Consider the following 21048-nt stretch of genomic DNA (forward strand, 5'->3'; position numbering starts at 1 on the left):
CTAAAGTACACTGGCCATGGGCATTGCCTCTCCTTGGAACTTCCCATGTGTTTCTCTTTTGTATGGAACAGTGATTTTTCTAGAGGGGTTCTGGGCCACAAGGTTGTTGGGTCATTTGCTAGCCTTCTGTCGTGAAGAACGCTTTCCTGGGCGTTGGGGTGGTTTGTTGTTCCAGCTCCCTTTCTTGGCTTCTTTTGGGAGCTGGTGCAACAAGAGGAGCTCAGCCTCTGCCTTCTGGCTGAGATGTCACCCTTCAAACAGCAATGCCTGCCTGGAGATAATGATGGCATTTGCCAAAAGGGCTTCGTTTGGCACATGATATCTTGAAAGGACGTACACCGTCCTTTCAGCTATCAAAGGCTAGTTCAAATGACATAAAAATGAGAACTCTCCAATGGAGTCTTACAGTAGGTGGAGAGTCCGAAAAAAACTCCTTCAGTCATCTCACTGAGAGTCATTGATTGGGGACACCAAGAATATAGGAAGGAATGCAGAAAGAAAAGATGAAATTGTGGTCAGGATCGGGGGGAGGGATGAACAGGGCCTGCTTGCCTTGAACCCAGGCTTTGTTGGCGGGTGGGGCATAAAGATCGAACGGGTCTGAAACTACAGAGTGGTGATGGTAACACCGTATCACCAGAGTTACACAACAGTGTCCCAAATTGCAACAATGATGAAAAAGTTTACTAATCCCAACTTAACCAACAAAAATAGACGAAACCATACAAAAAGTAAAACATCACCAGAAAGGTGGAAACAAACCAAATGCAAAGCAGCTCAGGGGAAAGGAACTCCATGTCCCCTGGGGGCAGACCGAGTTGCCGGCGTCCACGGTGAGCAGACAGGGATGGAGGCTGCAGAGCCGACCGCTCCCCTGGACATGGTGTTTCCGGCAAGGGCTCTGGGTCTCTGTCCAGAGCGGGGGCTCGTTCTTCCTGCAGGGGCGGGTGAGTCATCGTCGGCGTCTGGGTGTTGCGCGGGAGCCAGGGCAGGCTCTCCCTGCCGAGGCGGTGACTCCTCCTCTGCCTCGGGTTCTCCTGCCAAAGCCCGAGCAGGTACAGGTGCACGTGGAGGTGGAGGTTCTGGCTGAGGGGGTGGGACATCAGTGCCTGGGGCTGGGGGTCCTGCAGGCACGGAAATCCGATCTGCCCGGTGTGCTGGCCAGTACCCAGCTGGCCTGGTGTCTCTGCGAGGGCAAGGCTCGGTTCTCCATCTGCCCTCGGTGGATCCCTGGGTCCTGCACCTGGAGCCACCACCTCTGTAGGCACAGGTCTGGGAAGTGGAGCCTGGTTCCAGTTGGAGGCCAGTGCTAGAGCTGGGGGAGAAGCAAAGTTTGCCCACAGACCAGCCTTGGCATGTGCGTATCCCGGGACAGAAAGCTTCCAAGAGATTCCGAAAGAATACCCAGGGTTGGATGTCTTTTGGGACTGAAGTGTGCAAGATGGGGGTGGGGGTGTGAGGCCAGCGCTTGCTGCAGGCCCAGCAGCATCTTTCGGGGACTCGTCCCTGTGTAGCTCAGCACCCCCTCCCCACACACTCCCGTGCACCAGCCCCAGCGTCCTTACCTCTGTGCTCTGGCGTGCTGGGCTCCAGGTCCTCCTGCTGCCTCAGAGGCCGGGGTTCTCGGGACTCTGGGTCGGAGCCGGGTGTGCTGAGCTCCGTGGCAGCCTCAGACTGGGCCGCCGGGTGTATCCTGGGCGGTGTCTCGGCAGCAGGCCTTCCCCGCCTCCGCTTCGCCCCCGGTGGGGCTGATGCCTCCGTGGGCACGCTCACCTGGAGCCTGCACTGGGCCTCACGGGCGGGGGGTTGGTGCTCCGACCCCTCCCTCCGGGAGGTGGACGGGGTGTCCCCGTCCTCGGCCTCATCACGTGGGAAGCTCTGCAACGACAGTGACCGTCAGCCAGCCGTGCTGGGAGTTTTCCGAGCTGGGCCTGGCCAGTGGAGCCGCTGCTTCTGCCTGCTCGAACTTCTCTTCCCAGAAGGGTCAGAGACGTGTGTCTGCTCAGATCCCCACCCGGGAGGAAAGAGACCCACCTGAGGGTGTGAGGTCAGCCTGGGCGGCCGGCCCTGCCCGCACTGTTCCCATCCCAGCCAGCCTGATCTCCCCTGGGGTGTGGACACAACTTGTCCGCAGGCTTCTGACCCCACATCCGCCTGGACTTCCTTGAGGGAGACACACCCCGAGAAACCCGCATCCACACACACAGGCAAAGGACCCGGTGTTTCCGGGTGGCATGGGAGAGGTGGCCTGGCCCGGCCTGGGGCTCCCCGTGTTACCTTTCTGTTTCTCCGGGCAGAGGGCCAGAGGCCTCTCGGGGGTGCCCTGAGCCAACGTCGACAGGGTGCCCACGCACACTGCCTGTGAGCTCTCCTGAGGCCCCGGCCTCTGGGCAGGGGCAAACAGCAGAACATCCTGGCAGCAAGAGATCTGGCTGAGGGCTCCTCTCCGCTCTGGAGGCCTGGATACCCGGGTTGCGGGTTCTGTTGGGTTCTGTTGCCGGCAGGTGACATCATTTCCTGGGGTTCGTGCTGAGGTCCCTTCCCCAAAACTTCCCAAGGGAATCTCTGGGTTTCTGACTGCTCGACCACCCCCCTTAGGCCATGTGCAGGCACATTGACAGCCACACAGCCCAGCCCACAGCCCTGGGGAGGCCTGGGTGCAGCCAGGGCCTGAGCTCCGAGGACCCCGCTGCTCTCAGACCAGCCTCCTTCTTCTCATAAGTGGTGTGGCCCTGGACAAGCATATGCCCCTCAGGGTTTCCCCAGTCTCTCCATCTGCAGAGTGGGGGTCATTCTCCCATCTGTTTCCTAGGTCTGTCGGCCTACGAGCAGCTCCATGCCTCTCCACCTGGGGCCGATATCACGTGGAGCTTGTGCGCTGAGACTTCAGAAAGAAAGACTCCATCCAGGGCTGACACAGCACAGAATGGGGCAGAACGAGGCCTGGATGCGCCGTGGTACCCAGGAAAAGGCACTGCCCCTCCTGACTGTTTTGAGACCCCACATCCAAGTTGGAGGCCCAAAAGGAAGACTCGAAGGTCTCCCTCTCTTATAGAAAAGAGTAGCCAACTTTCTGGTCCTCTGTTTCCATTGAGATTCTGTTCAAGTGTCCCAGCTCGGCTTCTGCGGGTGGCTGAGCTTCTAATGGCTCCCTGCGTTCTTGTCTTTTCCTCTCCAAACCTTCCGTCCTTTTCCCCCTTCTGGGGTGGATGGGCGCTGTCATTGCTTCTACCTTCGAGACAGATTGATGAAAAGTCTGGACCATCGACTCCTTTCCTCTCTTTGGTTCCGTGTCTCTCTCTGGCTGTGTCCCTCTCTTTTCCTTTCTCGATTCAGTCTGTGTCTTCCTCTTTCTCTCTCGTGTGTGGATGGATGGATGCTAGGAATGCACATGTATATGATTAGATGAGGGTTATGTTTTAGGGATGGGTTAGAGGGAGAGAAAGGCTTTAGGTCGGAGTTGGTCATGGGGGAAGGGTCAAGGGTGGTGGTGGTGTTTCTTGGAATCTGAGTGCTGTGCATTCTTCGTCTCTTTCCATATGAACCCCTTCTCAGATACACCACTTGCAAGGAGTCTCTCATGTTCCGTTTCCTATCTTTTGCATCTGTGAATGCTTAGCTTCTCTGTTGTGAAGAGGTTCCATTGGATGGAAACCCATTGGTGTACTTCATTTCCCTCTTTCCCTTACTTGAAGAGACGCATTTCTACCTCCGCCCAGCAAATGGCAAGGAGACTCTGATGTTAAGGAGCCTTTGACCTACGCTTCTTTCTAGCTATCTCATGACATCAGTCTTTAGGGTGAGGTTTTTCCCCGATATTGAGGTGGTGTGAGATCAAAACCAATAGCGTTCTTCAGATGTAGCTGTCTGGTTTTCCCATGGCCATTTATTGAAGAGGCTTTCTTGTTCCCATTTGGATATTCTCCCCTTCTGTGTCAGAGATGAGTTGACCATGGATGCCGGGGTTTGTTTCTGGACCCTCAACTTTATTCCATCGATCTGGATCTGTGTGTGTTGTTGTATTCCCAATAGCATACTGTCCTGCTGCTGCCGCTGCGGCTAAGTCACTTCAGTCGTGTCTGACTCTGCGCGACCCCATGGCCTGCAGCCTACCAGGCTCCTCCGTCCAGGGCATTTTCCAGGCAAGAGTACTGGCGTGGGTCGCCATCGCCTTCTCCGATACGCTCCTGAGGATCCTAGTTTGGTCGTCTAATTTCCTTTCACACAACCTTGGATGTCCGTATCGGGGCTTTTTCGTCGGATTGTATTGACAATTTAGGCTCTTTTCTGTTTCCGTAACCCCTTTTGCAATTCTTTGTTTGGTGCGACAATGCATTGGCATTTTGGGAGGAATAGCATCCAAGCTGTGGATTGCCTTGTGGGGCTGTGACATCATTTTCCCAATAGGAATTCTTTCAAGCCCTGAGCACAGCTTCTCTTTCCAGTGATTGGTGTGGGCTTGATCTTCCTTCTTCCATCTCTCGCCGTTTTGTGAGAACAGGTCCTTCCTTCCCTTCTGGGTTAGATGGACTCGTGGGTATCACTTCAGTGAATGGCATTGTCAGTGGGGGTGATAATTCCCTTCTCATTGGAAGACTTTGCTGTGAGTATTAGAAATGCAAGTGATTTCTCTTCCCCTTCCTCCCTGTCCATCTCTCAGAGCCACCGGGAAACAGAGGCCTCATCCAGGGTCACACAGGCCTGAGGGAGTGCAACTAGACTGTTGTTTCTTCAGGCCCTCCGTGCTGGACATCATCCGGGATACTCTGTGTGTGTCTTCCTCAGTCTGGTGTCCCTTCAGACCTTTCCCTAGTTTTCACAGGCTTGTTGTGTTGGTGTTCTTTGTCTGTTTGGAGACACATCCTTGAGAAGCTTTGTGTTTCCACTCATTCGTCTCGCGATGTATGACCTGTCTTTTGCTTTTGTAATGAGGTCTTTCCCACAGTAGATATCTTTGATTTTGCAAAGTCCACTGTATTCTCTGGGTTGTTTTGTGGACTGCCTTTTAGTTTTGTGTGTGAAGACTCAAAGCACGTGTCCGGTTTCTGCTCATTGTTCTTCTAGATTTGTGACAAGTTTTCATGGAAACTTTGTCTAGGGATAACTGGAAGTGAACTCGGTGTAAGGTGTCAAGTCTCCATCTCCATTCATGTCATGCCCTACAGTTTCCAATTCCCTGTTCCTGAGTGGTTTTGGAGACCTTGTGGGAAGTTTGGTTGCATGGGAGTTTGCATTTCCACCTTGAGTAGATTCCCACTGTTCTGCCCTCAGGGACACTGTCAAGAGGGAGTGAGGAGCAGCCTGCACTTCCAGCAGTGACCACACGGTGGGGCGAGTGCTGCTCTCCCCTCTGGGAGCCCCAGGCCACAGGCATCCCAGTGAGGAGCCAGCTCTGTGCTCGGCTGAAAGGAGTTAGACTCTCAGGAGCCTCTGAGCCCTTGCCTTTGGATCACCCAGGGTGGGCATTTACTGTGACAGAAAAAAATTGCCCTGAATTCCATGGACGGAAGAGCCTGGCTGTGTAGAGTTCGTGAGTTGCCGTGAATCAGACACAACTGAGGACACAAAAACTCAATAGACTAAAACACTTTTGGGGGGTGGGGGGAGTGAAAGGGGGTGATGTGGGGTTTTTTTGTCGTATATAATAGCCAAGGGAAATCTAGTTTAAACCTAAATTCACATAGATGGGAAAGGTATAGCTCTCCGTCACCCTATTAAAAAAAAAAAAAAACTACTTAACTTTTCTGAAAGTTTATTTAGTAGCTTCCTTGAGCAGTTCATTGTGAAGCATTTTTTTTTTTTTCTGTGACATCGGCCTCATTAAAAAGTACGGTTTGCCTTTACTGGATAATTTTGTTCATTGGTTTGTTAGGGAATCTTGGTAATATTTGAGTTTCCTGGGGAGCATGGTCACATGACCTGGCCCTGGCCAATCGGTGCGTTCCACCTCCCTGGCCACTGTGATTGGCTCCGGACTGGGGCAGTGCCCAATCGGGGCCCAGGGCCGGGCCTCACGTTGGAAGCCAGGGGAAGACGAGCTCTCGTCCTGCTGGGGTAGGGGAAGGGGTGGGGCCGGGGGAGGTCAGGCTCCAGCAGTGGGAGGGGCTTGAGGTCCGCCTGCGGCAGTTGGTGACCTTCCTGCTCCCCTCAGGGCAGAGCCGCCGGCCTGAGAATGAGGGCGCTGCTGAGCCCAGGGGCTGGGATGGCCCGTTGCTGCTGTGGTCCTAGAGCTCCACCCGAGACCTGACGGAGACCGTCTGCCCGTGAGTCCTCTCCCGCTTGTCTGTCAGCTTGTTTGAACCATGCTGGGTTTTCTGCCCAGCCGGCTAAGGGGAATCCCTGGAAATGCAAGGGTGTGGGTTTTGGCAGACTTCAGGGAAGACATGCCAGATGAGCCTGGGAGACTCCAGCTTAATCTGGATTCCGGAGATATCTCTTCGGGCCAGCTAGTAATTGTAGGATAAGCCTAATGAGTCTTCACAGGATGAAGAGAGTAACGTGCCAAGGTAGCAATCGATGTCCTCATTCGAGAGGATGATGAAGCTGGTGCTCAGAGAAGGGGGGAACTTGGCCACAGCAAGGAGGTGTGCACCCAGACGGAACCCCCAGATCCGGCCATTTGAGCTCAGGGAGGCCACTGGTGTGGCTTGTCCCTGTGGCAGGGGCCGAGGCACACAGCCCACCCTGATTCCTGCGGGGGCCTGACTTGGGAAGTGCCATCTGGTAGCTTTGAGACTCACCAAACCAAATTGCACTGGAGAGAGGAAGGACACCTTCCTTCATCCACCCCCCACCCCCGCCGGATACCCACATACCCTGACACCTTTCTCTGGATTTCAGAGCCATTTCCAGAGTCCCGCTCATATGACCTCATTCGAAGTGCACTGTGGACGAGCTGCCATCTGCAGCTGCTACCACAGCAGCCAAGGGCTTTAGCTCCCGAGTACCTCCCTTCCTTTGGAACTTGGGGGCCCTCTACTCCCCACTTGCACACCACAGACCTTTGCTGAGGATTGTGGGGACCCTCACTCAGTTTGCAGCACGTTGTAGCCATCCCTGTCCTCTCAATACCTCCCTTGCAACTCAGCTTGTGAGCTCCTTTGGAGCAGCGTGGCCCACCTGGCTGCAACGGCAGAGACACAGCTGACAGTGAAACAACAGCTTCCATCTGACAGCCGGAAAGCTCTGTCAAAAGGGACCTCCCTCTTCACACCGTAGAGGCTGTAGGAGCCGCCAGGGTTTGGGAACCAGTGCTGGGGCCAAAATGACTCCACAGCTGTTTTCCTTCCTGGGGAGGGTTCTGGCTCAAGTGGGAATGGCTCAAGTCTCCTAAGGTTCTGAAAGCCCACTGTGTGCAGATTCACGGTACACAGAGAGGAGAAGGTGGAGTCCTGCCCTGGAGGTGGTCACAGCTCACGGATGAGCCAGGCAGGCAGGCAGGCAGGCAGGGCATGAGAACACCTGAGCTGCCTTCATGAGTGAGTGGTGTGGGGGCAGAGGAAGAGAAGCCGGTCTGCTCCCTCATGTGGTGCCCAGGGCAGGTTGTCCCCAGAGGAAACCCTTACGACGGTGAGGACTCTCGCTGCTGTTTCCCAAGGGGTTCCGTCGGTGCGTGTCTTCCCCGGAGCGGTCAGGCCGTCTCTAAAGTACACTGGCCATGGGCATTGCCTCTCCTTGGAACTTCCCATGTGTTTCTCTTTTGTATGGAACAGTGATTTTTCTAGAGGGGTTCTGGGCCACAAGGTTGTTGGGTCATTTGCTAGCCTTCTGTCGTGAAGAACGCTTTCCTGGGCGTTGGGGTGGTTTGTTGTTCCAGCTCCCTTTCTTGGCTTCTTTTGGGAGCTGGTGCAACAAGAGGAGCTCAGCCTCTGCCTTCTGGCTGAGATGTCACCCTTCAAACAGCAATGCCTGCCTGGAGATAATGATGGCATTTGCCAAAAGGGCTTCGTTTGGCACATGATATCTTGAAAGGACGTACACCGTCCTTTCAGCTATCAAAGGCTAGTTCAAATGACATAAAAATGAGAACTCTCCAATGGAGTCTTACAGTAGGTGGAGAGTCCGAAAAAAACTCCTTCAGTCATCTCACTGAGAGTCATTGATTGGGGACACCAAGAATATAGGAAGGAATGCAGAAAGAAAAGATGAAATTGTGGTCAGGATCGGGGGGAGGGATGAACAGGGCCTGCTTGCCTTGAACCCAGGCTTTGTTGGCGGGTGGGGCATAAAGATCGAACGGGTCTGAAACTACAGAGTGGTGATGGTAACACCGTATCACCAGAGTTACACAACAGTGTCCCAAATTGCAACAATGATGAAAAAGTTTACTAATCCCAACTTAACCAACAAAAATAGACGAAACCATACAAAAAGTAAAACATCACCAGAAAGGTGGAAACAAACCAAATGCAAAGCAGCTCAGGGGAAAGGAACTCCATGTCCCCTGGGGGCAGACCGAGTTGCCGGCGTCCACGGTGAGCAGACAGGGATGGAGGCTGCAGAGCCGACCGCTCCCCTGGACATGGTGTTTCCGGCAAGGGCTCTGGGTCTCTGTCCAGAGCAGGGGCTCGTTCTTCCTGCAGGGGCGGGTGAGTCATCGTCGGCGTCTGGGTGTTGCGCGGGAGCCAGGGCAGGCTCTCCCTGCCGAGGCGGTGACTCCTCCTCTGCCTCGGGTTCTCCTGCCAAAGCCCGAGCAGGTACAGGTGCACGTGGAGGTGGAGGTTCTGGCTGAGGGGGTGGGACATCAGTGCCTGGGGCTGGGGGTCCTGCAGGCACGGAAATCCGATCTGCCCGGTGTGCTGGCCAGTACCCAGCTGGCCTGGTGTCTCTGCGAGGGCAAGGCTCGGTTCTCCATCTGCCCTCGGTGGATCCCTGGGTCCTGCACCTGGAGCCACCACCTCTGTAGGCACAGGTCTGGGAAGTGGAGCCTGGTTCCAGTTGGAGGCCAGTGCTAGAGCTGGGGGAGAAGCAAAGTTTGCCCACAGACCAGCCTTGGCATGTGCGTATCCCGGGACAGAAAGCTTCCAAGAGATTCCGAAAGAATACCCAGGGTTGGATGTCTTTTGGGACTGAAGTGTGCAAGATGGGGGTGGGGGTGTGAGGCCAGCGCTTGCTGCAGGCCCAGCAGCATCTTTCGGGGACTCGTCCCTGTGTAGCTCAGCACCCCCTCCCCACACACTCCCGTGCACCAGCCCCAGCGTCCTTACCTCTGTGCTCTGGCGTGCTGGGCTCCAGGTCCTCCTGCTGCCTCAGAGGCCGGGGTTCTCGGGACTCTGGGTCGGAGCCGGGTGTGCTGAGCTCCGTGGCAGCCTCAGACTGGGCCGCTGGGTGTATCCTGGGCGGTGTCTCGGCAGCAGGCCTTCCCCGCCTCCGCTTCGCCCCCGGTGGGGCTGATGCCTCCGTGGGCACGCTCACCTGGAGCCTGCACTGGGCCTCACGGGCGGGGGGTTGGTGCTCCGACCCCTCCCTCCGGGAGGTGGACGGGGTGTCCCCGTCCTCGGCCTCATCACGTGGGAAGCTCTGCAACGACAGTGACCGTCATCCAGCCGTGCTGGGAGTTTTCCGAGCTGGGCCTGGCCAGTGGAGCCGCTGCTTCTGCCTGCTCGAACTTCTCTTCCCAGAAGGGTCAGAGACGTGTGTCTGCTCAGATCCCCACCCGGGAGGAAAGAGACCCACCTGAGGGTGTGAGGTCAGCCTGGGCGGCCGGCCCTGCCCGCACTGTTCCCATCCCAGCCAGCCTGATCTCCCCTGGGGTGTGGACACAACTTGTCCGCAGGCTTCTGACCCCACATCCGCCTGGACTTCCTTGAGGGAGACACACCCCGAGAAACCCGCATCCACACACACAGGCAAAGGACCCGGTGTTTCCGGGTGGCATGGGAGAGGTGGCCTGGCCCGGCCTGGGGCTCCCCGTGTTACCTTTCTGTTTCTCCGGGCAGAGGGCCAGAGGCCTCTCGGGGGTGCCCTGAGCCAACGTCGACAGGGTGCCCACGCACACTGCCTGTGAGCTCTCCTGAGGCCCCGGCCTCTGGGCAGGGGCAAACAGCAGAACATCCTGGCAGCAAGAGATCTGGCTGGGGGCTCCTCTCCGCTCTGGAGGCCTGGATACCCGGGTTGCGGGTTCTGTTGGGTTCTGTTGCCGGCAGGTGACATCATTTCCTGGGGTTCGTGCTGAGGTCCCTTCCCCAAAACTTCCCAAGGGAATCTCTGGGTTTCTGACTGCTCGACCACCCCCCTTAGGCCATGTGCAGGCACATTGACAGCCACACAGCCCAGCCCACAGCCCTGGGGAGGCCTGGGTGCAGCCAGGGCCTGAGCTCCGAGGACCCCGCTGCTCTCAGACCAGCCTCCTTCTTCTCATAAGTGGTGTGGCCCTGGACAAGCATATGCCCCTCAGGGTTTCCCCAGTCTCTCCATCTGCAGAGTGGGGGTCATTCTCCCATCTGTTTCCTAGGTCTGTCGGCCTACGAGCAGCTCCATGCCTCTCCACCTGGGGCCGATATCACGTGGAGCTTGTGCGCTGAGACTTCAGAAAGAAAGACTCCATCCAGGGCTGACACAGCACAGAATGGGGCAGAACGAGGCCTGGATGCGCCGTGGTACCCAGGAAAAGGCACTGCCCCTCCTGACTGTTTTGAGACCCCACATCCAAGTTGGAGGCCCGAAAGGAAGACTCGAAGGTCTCCCTCTCTTATAGAAAAGAGTAGCCAACTTTCTGGTCCTCTGTTTCCATTGAGATTCTGTTCAAGTGTCCCAGCTCGGCTTCTGCGGGTGGCTGAGCTTCTAATCGCTCCCTGCGTTCTTGTCTTTTCCTCTCCAAACCTTCCGTCCTTTTCCCCCTTCTGGGGTGGATGGGCGCTGTCATTGCTTCTACCTTCGAGACAGATTGATGAAAAGTCTGGACCATCGACTCCTTTCCTCTCTTTGGTTCCGTGTCTCTCTCTGGCTGTGTCCCTCTCTTTTCCTTTCTCGATTCAGTCTGTGTCTTCCTCTTTCTCTCTCGTGTGTGGATGGATGGATGCTAGGAATGCACATGTATATGATTAGATGAGGGTTATGTTTTAGGGATGGGTTAGAGGGAGAGAAAGGCTTTAGGTCGGAGTTGGTCATGGGGGAAGGGTCAAGGGTGGTGGTGGTGTTTCTTGGAATCTGAGTGCTGTGCATTCTTCGTCTCTTTCCATATGAACCCCTTCTCAGATACACCACTTGCAAGGAGTCTCTCATGTTCCGTTTCCTATCTTTTGCATCTGTGAATGCTTAGCTTCTCTGTTGTGAAGAGGTTCCATTGGATGGAAACCCATTGGTGTACTTCATTTCCCTCTTTCCCTTACTTGAAGAGACGCATTTCTACCTCCGCCCAGCAAATGGCAAGGAGACTCTGATGTTAAGGAGCCTTTGACCTACGCTTCTTTCTAGCTATCTCATGACATCAGTCTTTAGGGTGAGGTTTTTCCCCGATATTGAGGTGGTGTGAGATCAAAACCAATAGCGTTCTTCAGATGTAGCTGTCTGGTTTTCCCATGGCCATTTATTGAAGAGGCTTTCTTGTTCCCATTTGGATATTCTCCCCTTCTGTGTCAGAGATGAGTTGACCATGGATGCCGGGGTTTGTTTCTGGACCCTCAACTTTATTCCATCGATCTGGATCTGTGTGTGTTGTTGTATTCCCAATAGCATACTGTCCTGCTGCTGCCGCTGCGGCTAAGTCACTTCAGTCGTGTCTGACTCTGCGCGACCCCATGGCCTGCAGCCTACCAGGCTCCTCCGTCCAGGGCATTTTCCAGGCAAGAGTACTGGCGTGGGTCGCCATCGCCTTCTCCGATACGCTCCTGAGGATCCTAGTTTGGTCGTCTAATTTCCTTTCACACAACCTTGGATGTCCGTATCGGGGCTTTTTCGTCGGATTGTATTGACAATTTAGGCTCTTTTCTGTTTCCGTAACCCCTTTTGCAATTCTTTGTTCGGTGCGACAATGCATTGGCATTTTGGGAGGAATAGCATCCAAGCTGTGGATTGCCTTGTGGGGCTGTGACATCATTTTCCCAATAGGAATTCTTTCAAGCCCTGAGCACAGCTTCTCTTTCCAGTGATTGGTGTGGGCTTGATCTTCCTTCTTCCATCTCTCGCCGTTTTGTGAGAACAGGTCCTTCCTTCCCTTCTGGGTTAGATGGACTCGTGGGTATCACTTCAGTGAATGGCATTGTCAGTGGGGGTGATAATTCCCTTCTCATTGGAAGACTTTGCTGTGAGTATTAGAAATGCAAGTGATTTCTCTTCCCCTTCCTCCCTGTCCATCTCTCAGAGCCACCGGGAAACAGAGGCCTCATCCAGGGTCACACAGGCCTGAGGGAGTGCAACTAGACTGTTGTTTCTTCAGGCCCTCCGTGCTGGACATCATCCGGGATACTCTGTGTGTGTCTTCCTCAGTCTGGTGTCCCTTCAGACCTTTCCCTAGTTTTCACAGGCTTGTTGTGTTGGTGTTCTTTGTCTGTTTGGAGACACATCCTTGAGAAGCTTTGTGTTTCCACTCATTCGTCTCGCGATGTATGACCTGTCTTTTGCTTTTGTAATGAGGTCTTTCCCACAGTAGATATCTTTGATTTTGCAAAGTCCACTGTATTCTCTGGGTTGTTTTGTGGACTGCCTTTTAGTTTTGTGTGTGAAGACTCAAAGCACGTGTCCGGTTTCTGCTCATTGTTCTTCTAGATTTGTGACAAGTTTTCATGGAAACTTTGTCTAGGGATAACTGGAAGTGAACTCGGTGTAAGGTGTCAAGTCTCCATCTCCATTCATGTCATGCCCTACAGTTTCCAATTCCCTGTTCCTGAGTGGTTTTGGAGACCTTGTGGGAAGTTTGGTTGCATGGGAGTTTGCATTTCCACCTTGAGTAGATTCCCACTGTTCTGCCCTCAGGGACACTGTCAAGGGGGAGTGAGGAGCAGCCTGCACTTCCAGCAGTGACCACACGGTGGGGCGAGTGCTGCTCTCCCCTCTGGGAGCCCCAGGCCACAGGCATCCCAGTGAGGAGCCAGCTCTGTGCTCGGCTGAAAGGAGTTAGACTCTCAGGAGCCTCTGAGCCCTTGCCTTTGGATCACCCAGGGTGGGCATTTACTGTGACAGAAAAAAATTGCCCTGAATTCCATGGACGGAAGAGCCTGGCTGTGTAGAGTTCGTGAGTTGCCGTGAATCAGACACAACTGAGGACACAAAAACTCAATAGACTAAAACACTTTTGGGGGGTGGGGGGAGTGAAAGGGGGTGATGTGGGGTTTTTTTGTCGTATATAATAGCCAAGGGAAATCTAGTTTAAACCTAAATTCACATAGATGGGAAAGGTATAGCTCTCCGTCACCCTATTAAAAAAAAAAAAAAACTACTTAACTTTTCTGAAAGTTTATTTAGTAGCTTCCTTGAGCAGTTCATTGTGAAGCATTTTTTTTTTTTTCTGTGACATCGGCCTCATTAAAAAGTACGGTTTGCCTTTACTGGATAATTTTGTTCATTGGTTTGTTAGGGAATCTTGGTAATATTTGAGTTTCCTGGGGAGCATGGTCACATGACCTGGCCCTGGCCAATCGGTGCGTTCCACCTCCCTGGCCACTGTGATTGGCTCCGGACTGGGGCAGTGCCCAATCGGGGCCCAGGGCCGGGCCTCACGTTGGAAGCCAGGGGAAGACGAGCTCTCGTCCTGCTGGGGTAGGGGAAGGGGTGGGGCCGGGGGAGGTCAGGCTCCAGCAGTGGGAGGGGCTTGAGGTCCGCCTGCGGCAGTTGGTGACCTTCCTGCTCCCCTCAGGGCAGAGCCGCCGGCCTGAGAATGAGGGCGCTGCTGAGCCCAGGGGCTGGGATGGCCCGTTGCTGCTGTGGTCCCAGAGCTCCACCCGAGACCTGACGGAGACCGTCTGCCCGTGAGTCCTCTCCCGCTTGTCTGTCAGCTTGTTTGAACCATGCTGGGTTTTCTGCCCAGCCGGCTAAGGGGAATCCCTGGAAATGCAAGGGTGTGGGTTTTGGCAGACTTCAGGGAAGACATGCCAGATGAGCCTGGGAGACTCCAGCTTAATCTGGATTCCGGAGATATCTCTTCGGGCCAGCTAGTAATTGTAGGATAAGCCTAATGAGTCTTCACAGGATGAAGAGAGTAACGTGCCAAGGTAGCAATCGATGTCCTCATTCGAGAGGATGATGAAGCTGGTGCTCAGAGAAGGGGGGAACTTGGCCACAGCAAGGAGGTGTGCACCCAGACGGAACCCCCAGATCCGGCCATTTGAGCTCAGGGAGGCCACTGGTGTGGCTTGTCCCTGTGGCAGGGGCCGAGGCACACAGCCCACCCTGATTCCTGCGGGGGCCTGACTTGGGAAGTGCCATCTGGTAGCTTTGAGACTCACCAAACCAAATTGCACTGGAGAGAGGAAGGACACCTTCCTTCATCCACCCCCCACCCCCGCCGGATTCCCACATACCCTGACCCCTTTCTCTGGATTTCAGAGCCATTTCCAGAGTCCCGCTCATATGACCTCATTCGAAGTGCACTGTGGACGAGCTGCCATCTGCAGCTGCTACCACAGCAGCCAAGGGCTTTAGCTCCCGAGTACCTCCCTTCCTTTGGAACTTGGGGGCCCTCTACTCCCCACTTGCACACCACAGACCTTTGCTGAGGATTGTGGGGACCCTCACTCAGTTTGCAGCACGTTGTAGCCATCCCTGTCCTCTCAATACCTCCCTTGCAACTCAGCTTGTGAGCTCCTTTGGAGCAGCGTGGCCCACCTGGCTGCAACGGCAGAGACACAGCTGACAGTGAAACAACAGCTTCGATCTGACAGCCGGAAAGCTCTGTCAAAAGGGACCTCCCTCTTCACACCGTAGAGGCTGTAGGAGCCGCCAGGGTTTGGGAACCAGTGCTGGGGCCAAAATGACTCCACAGCTGTTTTCCTTCCTGGGGAGGGTTCTGGCTCAAGTGGGAATGGCTCAAGTCTCCTAAGGTTCTGAAAGCCCACTGTGTGCAGATTCACGGTACACAGAGAGGAGAAGGTGGAGTCCTGCCCTGGAGGTGGTCACAGCTCACGGATGAGCCAGGCAGGCAGGCAGGCAGGCAGGGCATGAGAACACCTGAGCTGCCTTCATGAGTGAGTGGTGTGGGGGCAGAGGAAGAGAAGCCGGTCTGCTCCCTCATGTGGTGCCCAGGGCAGGTTGTCCCCAGAGGAAACCCTTACGACGGTGAGGACTCTCACTGCTGTTTCCCAAGGGGTTCCGTCGGTGCGTGTCTTCCCCGGAGCGGTCAGGCCGTCTCTAAAGTACACTGGCCATGGGCATTGCCTCTCCTTGGAACTTCCCATGTGTTTCTCTTTTGTATGGAACAGTGATTTTTCTAGAGCGGTTCTGGGCCACAAGGTTGTTGGGTCATTTGCTAGCCTTCTGTCGTGAAGAACGCTTTCCTGGGCGTTGGGGTGGTTTGTTGTTCCAGCTCCCTTTCTTGGCTTCTTTTGGGAGCTGGTGCAACAAGAGGAGCTCAGCCTCTGCCTTCTGGCTGAGATGTCACCCTTCAAACAGCAATGCCTGCCTGGAGATAATGATGGCATTTGCCAAAAGGGCTTCGTTTGGCACATGATATCTTGAAAGGACGTACACCGTCCTTTCAGCTATCAAAGGCTAGTTCAAATGACATAAAAATGAGAACTCTCCAATGGAGTCTTACAGTAGGTGGAGAGTCCGAAAAAAACTCCTTCAGTCATCTCACTGAGAGTCATTGATTGGGGACACCAAGAATATAGGAAGGAATGCAGAAAGAAAAGATGAAATTGTGGTCAGGATCGGGGGGAGGGATGAACAGGGCCTGCTTGCCTTGAACCCAGGCTTTGTTGGCGGGTGGGGCATAAAGATCGAACGGGTCTGAAACTACAGAGTGGTGATGGTAACACCGTATCACCAGAGTTACACAACAGTGTCCCAAATTGCAACAATGATGAAAAAGTTTACTAATCCCAACTTAACCAACAAAAATAGACGAAACCATACAAAAAGTAAAACATCACCAGAAAGGTGGAAACAAACCAAATGCAAAGCAGCTCAGGGGAAAGGAACTCCATGTCCCCTGGGGGCAGACCGAGTTGCCGGCGTCCACGGTGAGCAGACAGGGATGGAGGCTGCAGAGCCGACCGCTCCCCTGGACATGGTGTTTCCGGCAAGGGCTCTGGGTCTCTGTCCAGAGCAGGGGCTCGTTCTTCCTGCAGGGGCGGGTGAGTCATCGTCGGCGTCTGGGTGTTGCGCGGGAGCCAGGGCAGGCTCTCCCTGCCGAGGCGGTGACTCCTCCTCTGCCTCGGGTTCTCCTGCCAAAGCCCGAGCAGGTACAGGTGCACGTGGAGGTGGAGGTTCTGGCTGAGGGGGTGGGACATCAGTGCCTGGGGCTGGGGGTCCTGCAGGCACGGAAATCCGATCTGCCCGGTGTGCTGGCCAGTACCCAGCTGGCCTGGTGTCTCTGCGAGGGCAAGGCTCGGTTCTCCATCTGCCCTCGGTGGATCCCTGGGTCCTGCACCTGGAGCCACCACCTCTGTAGGCACAGGTCTGGGAAGTGGAGCCTGGTTCCAGTTGGAGGCCAGTGCGAGAGCTGGGGGAGAAGCAAAGTTTGCCCACAGACCAGCCTTGGCATGTGCGTATCCCAGGACAGAAAGCTTCCAAGAGATTCCGAAAGAATACCCAGGGTTGGATGTCTTTTGGGACTGAAGTGTGCAAGATGGGGGTGGGGGTGTGAGGCCAGCGCTTGCTGCAGGCCCAGCAGCATCTTTCGGGGACTCGTCCCTGTGTAGCTCAGCACCCCCTCCCCACACACTCCCGTGCACCAGCCCCAGCGTCCTTACCTCTGTGCTCTGGCGTGCTGGGCTCCAGGTCCTCCTGCTGCCTCAGAGGCCGGGGTTCTCGGGACTCTGGGTCGGAGCCGGGTGTGCTGAGCTCCGTGGCAGCCTCAGACTGGGCCGCCGGGTGTATCCTGGGCGGTGTCTCGGCAGCAGGCCTTCCCCGCCTCCGCTTCGCCCCCGGTGGGGCTGATGCCTCCGTGGGCACGCTCACCTGGAGCCTGCACTGGGCCTCACGGGCGGGGGGTTGGTGCTCCGACCCCTCCCTCCGGGAGGTGGACGGGGTGTCCCCGTCCTCGGCCTCATCACGTGGGAAGCTCTGCAACGACAGTGACCGTCAGCCAGCCGTGCTGGGAGTTTTCCGAGCTGGGCCTGGCCAGTGGAGCCGCTGCTTCTGCCTGCTCGAACTTCTCTTCCCAGAAGGGTCAGAGACGTGTGTCTGCTCAGATCCCCACCCGGGAGGAAAGAGACCCACCTGAGGGTGTGAGGTCAGCCTGGGCGGCCGGCCCTGCCCGCACTGTTCCCATCCCAGCCAGCCTGATCTCCCCTGGGGTGTGGACACAACTTGTCCGCAGGCTTCTGACCCCACATCCGCCTGGACTTCCTTGAGGGAGACACACCCCGAGAAACCCGCATCCACACACACAGGCAAAGGACCCGGTGTTTCCGGGTGGCATGGGAGAGGTGGCCTGGCCCGGCCTGGGGCTCCCCGTGTTACCTTTCTGTTTCTCCGGGCAGAGGGCCAGAGGCCTCTCGGGGGTGCCCTGAGCCAACGTCGACAGGGTGCCCACGCACACTGCCTGTGAGCTCTCCTGAGGCCCCGGCCTCTGGGCAGGGGCAAACAGCAGAACATCCTGGCAGCAAGAGATCTGGCTGGGGGCTCCTCTCCGCTCTGGAGGCCTGGATACCCGGGTTGCGGGTTCTGTTGGGTTCTGTTGCCGGCAGGTGACATCATTTCCTGGGGTTCGTGCTGAGGTCCCTTCCCCAAAACTTCCCAAGGGAATCTCTGGGTTTCTGACTGCTCGACCACCCCCCTTAGGCCATGTGCAGGCACATTGACAGCCACACAGCCCAGCCCACAGCCCTGGGGAGGCCTGGGTGCAGCCAGGGCCTGAGCTCCGAGGACCCCGCTGCTCTCAGACCAGCCTCCTTCTTCTCATAAGTGGTGTGGCCCTGGACAAGCATATGCCCCTCAGGGTTTCCCCAGTCTCTCCATCTGCAGAGTGGGGGTCATTCTCCCATCTGTTTCCTAGGTCTGTCGGCCTACGAGCAGCTCCATGCCTCTCCACCTGGGGCCGATATCATGTGGAGCTTGTGCGCTGAGACTTCAGAAAGAAAGACTCCATCCAGGGCTGACACAGCACAGAATGGGGCAGAACGAGGCCTGGATGCGCCGTGGTACCCAGGAAAAGGCACTGCCCCTCCTGACTGTTTTGAGACCCCACATCCAAGTTGGAGGCCCGAAAGGAAGACTCGAAGGTCTCCCTCTCTTATAGAAAAGAGTAGCCAACTTTCTGGTCCTCTGTTTCCATTGAGATTCTGTTCAAGTGTCCCAGCTCGGCTTCTGCGGGTGGCTGAGCTTCTAATGGCTCCCTGCGTTCTTGTCTTTTCCTCTCCAAACCTTCCGTCCTTTTCCCCCTTCTGGGGTGGATGGGCGCTGTCATTGCTTCTACCTTCGAGACAGATTGATGAAAAGTCTGGACCATCGACTCCTTTCCTCTCTTTGGTTCCGTGTCTCTCTCTGGCTGTGTCCCTCTCTTTTCCTTTCTCGATTCAGTCTGTGTCTTCCTCTTTCTCTCTCGTGTGTGGATGGATGGATGCTAGGAATGCACATGTATATGATTAGATGAGGGTTATGTTTTAGGGATGGGTTAGAGGGAGAGAAAGGCTTTAGGTCGGAGTTGGTCATGGGGGAAGGGTCAAGGGTGGTGGTGGTGTTTCTTGGAATCTGAGTGCTGTGCATTCTTCGTCTCTTTCCATATGAACCCCTTCTCAGATACACCACTTGCAAGGAGTCTCTCATGTTCCGTTTCCTATCTTTTGCATCTGTGAATGCTTAGCTTCTCTGTTGTGAAGAGGTTCCATTGGATGGAAACCCATTGGTGTACTTCGTTTCCCTCTTTCCCTTACTTGAAGAGACCCATTTCTACCTCCGCCCAGCAAATGGCAAGGAGACTCTGATGTTAAGGAGCCTTTGACCTACGCTTCTTTCTAGCTATCTCATGACATCAGTCTTTAGGGTGAGGTTTTTCCCCGATATTGAGGTGGTGTGAGATCAAAACCAATAGCGTTCTTCAGATGTAGCTGTCTGGTTTTCCCATGGCCATTTATTGAAGAGGCTTTCTTGTTCCCATTTGGATATTCTCCCCTTCTGTGTCAGAGATGAGTTGACCATGGATGCCGGGGTTTGTTTCTGGACCCTCAACTTTATTCCATCGATCTGGATCTGTGTGTGTTGTTGTATTCCCAATAGCATACTGTCCTGCTGCTGCCGCTGCGGCTAAGTCACTTCAGTCGTGTCTGACTCTGCGCGACCCCATGGCCTGCAGCCTACCAGGCTCCTCCGTCCAGGGCATTTTCCAGGCAAGAGTACTGGCGTGGGTCGCCATCGCCTTCTCCGATACGCTCCTGAGGATCCTAGTTTGGTCGTCTAATTTCCTTTCACACAACCTTGGATGTCCGTATCGGGGCTTTTTCGTCGGATTGTATTGACAATTTAGGCTCTTTTCTGTTTCCGTAACCCCTTTTGCAATTCTTTGTTCGGTGCGACAATGCATTGGCATTTTGGGAGGAATAGCATCCAAGCTGTGGATTGCCTTGTGGGGCTGTGACATCATTTTCCCAATAGGAATTCTTTCAAGCCCTGAGCACAGCTTCTCTTTCCAGTGATTGGTGTGGGCTTGATCTTCCTTCTTCCATCTCTCGCCGTTTTGTGAGAACAGGTCCTTCCTTCCCTTCTGGGTTAGATGGACTCGTGGGTATCACTTCAGTGAATGGCATTGTCAGTGGGGGTGATAATTCCCTTCTCATTGGAAGACTTTGCTGTGAGTATTAGAAATGCAAGTGATTTCTCTTCCCCTTCCTCCCTGTCCATCTCTCAGAGCCACCGGGAAACAGAGGCCTCATCCAGGGTCACACAGGCCTGAGGGAGTGCAACTAGACTGTTGTTTCTTCAGGCCCTCCGTGCTGGACATCATCCAGGATACTCTGTGTGTGTCTTCCTCAGTCTGGTGTCCCTTCAGACCTTTCCCTAGTTTTCACAGGCTTGTTGTGTTGGTGTTCTTTTTCTGTTTGGAGACACATCCTTGAGAAGCTTTGTGTTTCCACTCATTCGTCTCGCGATGTATGACCTGTCTTTTGCTTTTGTAATGAGGTCTTTCCCACAGTAGATATCTTTGATTTTGCAAAGTCCACTGTATTCTCTGGGTTGTTTTGTGGACTGCCTTTTAGTTTTGTGTGTGAAGACTCAAAGCACGTGTCCGGTTTCTGCTCATTGTTCTTCTAGATTTGTGACAAGTTTTCATGGAAACTTTGTCTAGGGATAACTGGAAGTGAACTCGGTGTAAGGTGTCAAGTCTCCATCTCCATTCATGTCATGCCCTGCAGTTTCCAATTCCCTGTTCCTGAGTGGTTTTGGAGACCTTGTGGGAAGTTTGGTTGCATGGGAGTTTGCATTTCCACCTTGAGTAGATTCCCACTGTTCTGCCCTCAGGGACACTGTCAAGGGGGAGTGAGGAGCAGCCTGCACTTCCAGCAGTGACCACACGGTGGGGCGAGTGCTGCTCTCCCCTCTGGGAGCCCCAGGCCACAGGCATCCCAGTGAGGAGCCAGCTCTGTGCTCGGCTGAAAGGAGTTAGACTCTCAGGAGCCTCTGAGCCCTTGCCTTTGGATCACCCAGGGTGGGCATTTACTGTGACAGAAAAAAATTGCCCTGAATTCCATGGACGGAAGAGCCTGGCTGTGTAGAGTTCGTGAGTTGCCGTGAATCAGACACAACTGAGGACACAAAAACTCAATAGACTAAAACACTTTTGGGGGGTGGGGGGAGTGAAAGGGGGTGATGTGGGTTTTTTTTGTCGTATATAATAGCCAAGGGAAATCTAGTTTAAACCTAAATTCACATAGATGGGAAAGGTATAGCTCTCCGTCACCCTATTAAAAAAAAAAAAAAAAACTACTTAACTTTTCTGAAAGTTTATTTAGTAGC

General features: G+C 54.7%; 3 protein-coding genes and 1 long non-coding RNA gene across 4 annotated transcripts in view; 1 reads left to right on the forward strand and 3 right to left on the reverse strand.

Annotated features, from left to right (window-relative positions):
* The window catches only part of LOC145529708 (uncharacterized), a 221810-nt gene that overhangs the window by 77974 nt on the left and 122788 nt on the right, over nt 1-21048 (forward strand). Inside the window, exons 12-13 of the long non-coding RNA XR_014071297.1 lie at nt 6152-6263; nt 13793-13904. This is a non-coding gene — a long non-coding RNA (uncharacterized LOC145529708). The remainder of the gene's footprint in view (nt 1-6151; nt 6264-13792; nt 13905-21048) is intronic.
* Nucleotides 663-2477, reverse strand: LOC145529642 (uncharacterized). The gene is made up of 3 exons (XM_081550240.1): nt 2278-2477; nt 1566-1878; nt 663-1315 (listed from the first exon to the last, which is right to left on the reverse strand). The coding sequence occupies exons 1-3, from the start codon at nt 2410-2412 to the stop codon at nt 687-689; spliced, it is 1077 nt and encodes a 358-aa protein (XP_081406366.1). The 5' UTR covers nt 2413-2477; the 3' UTR covers nt 663-686.
* Nucleotides 8304-10125, reverse strand: LOC145529645 (uncharacterized). The gene is made up of 3 exons (XM_081550243.1): nt 9919-10125; nt 9207-9519; nt 8304-8956 (listed from the first exon to the last, which is right to left on the reverse strand). Exons 1-3 carry the CDS (start codon nt 10051-10053, stop codon nt 8328-8330), a joined length of 1077 nt encoding a protein of 358 aa, XP_081406369.1. The 5' UTR covers nt 10054-10125; the 3' UTR covers nt 8304-8327.
* LOC145529504 (uncharacterized) lies at nt 15948-21009 on the reverse strand. Its single transcript, XM_081550078.1, has 3 exons — nt 17560-21009; nt 16848-17160; nt 15948-16597 (listed from the first exon to the last, which is right to left on the reverse strand). Exons 1-3 carry the CDS (start codon nt 17794-17796, stop codon nt 15969-15971), a joined length of 1179 nt encoding a protein of 392 aa, XP_081406204.1. The 5' UTR covers nt 17797-21009; the 3' UTR covers nt 15948-15968.

This window comes from Giraffa tippelskirchi, chromosome 12, assembly GCF_054371585.1.
Source record: "Giraffa tippelskirchi isolate mGirTip1 chromosome 12, T2T-mGirTip1v1.2.pri, whole genome shotgun sequence".
NCBI classification, from domain to species: domain Eukaryota; kingdom Metazoa; phylum Chordata; class Mammalia; order Artiodactyla; family Giraffidae; genus Giraffa; species Giraffa tippelskirchi.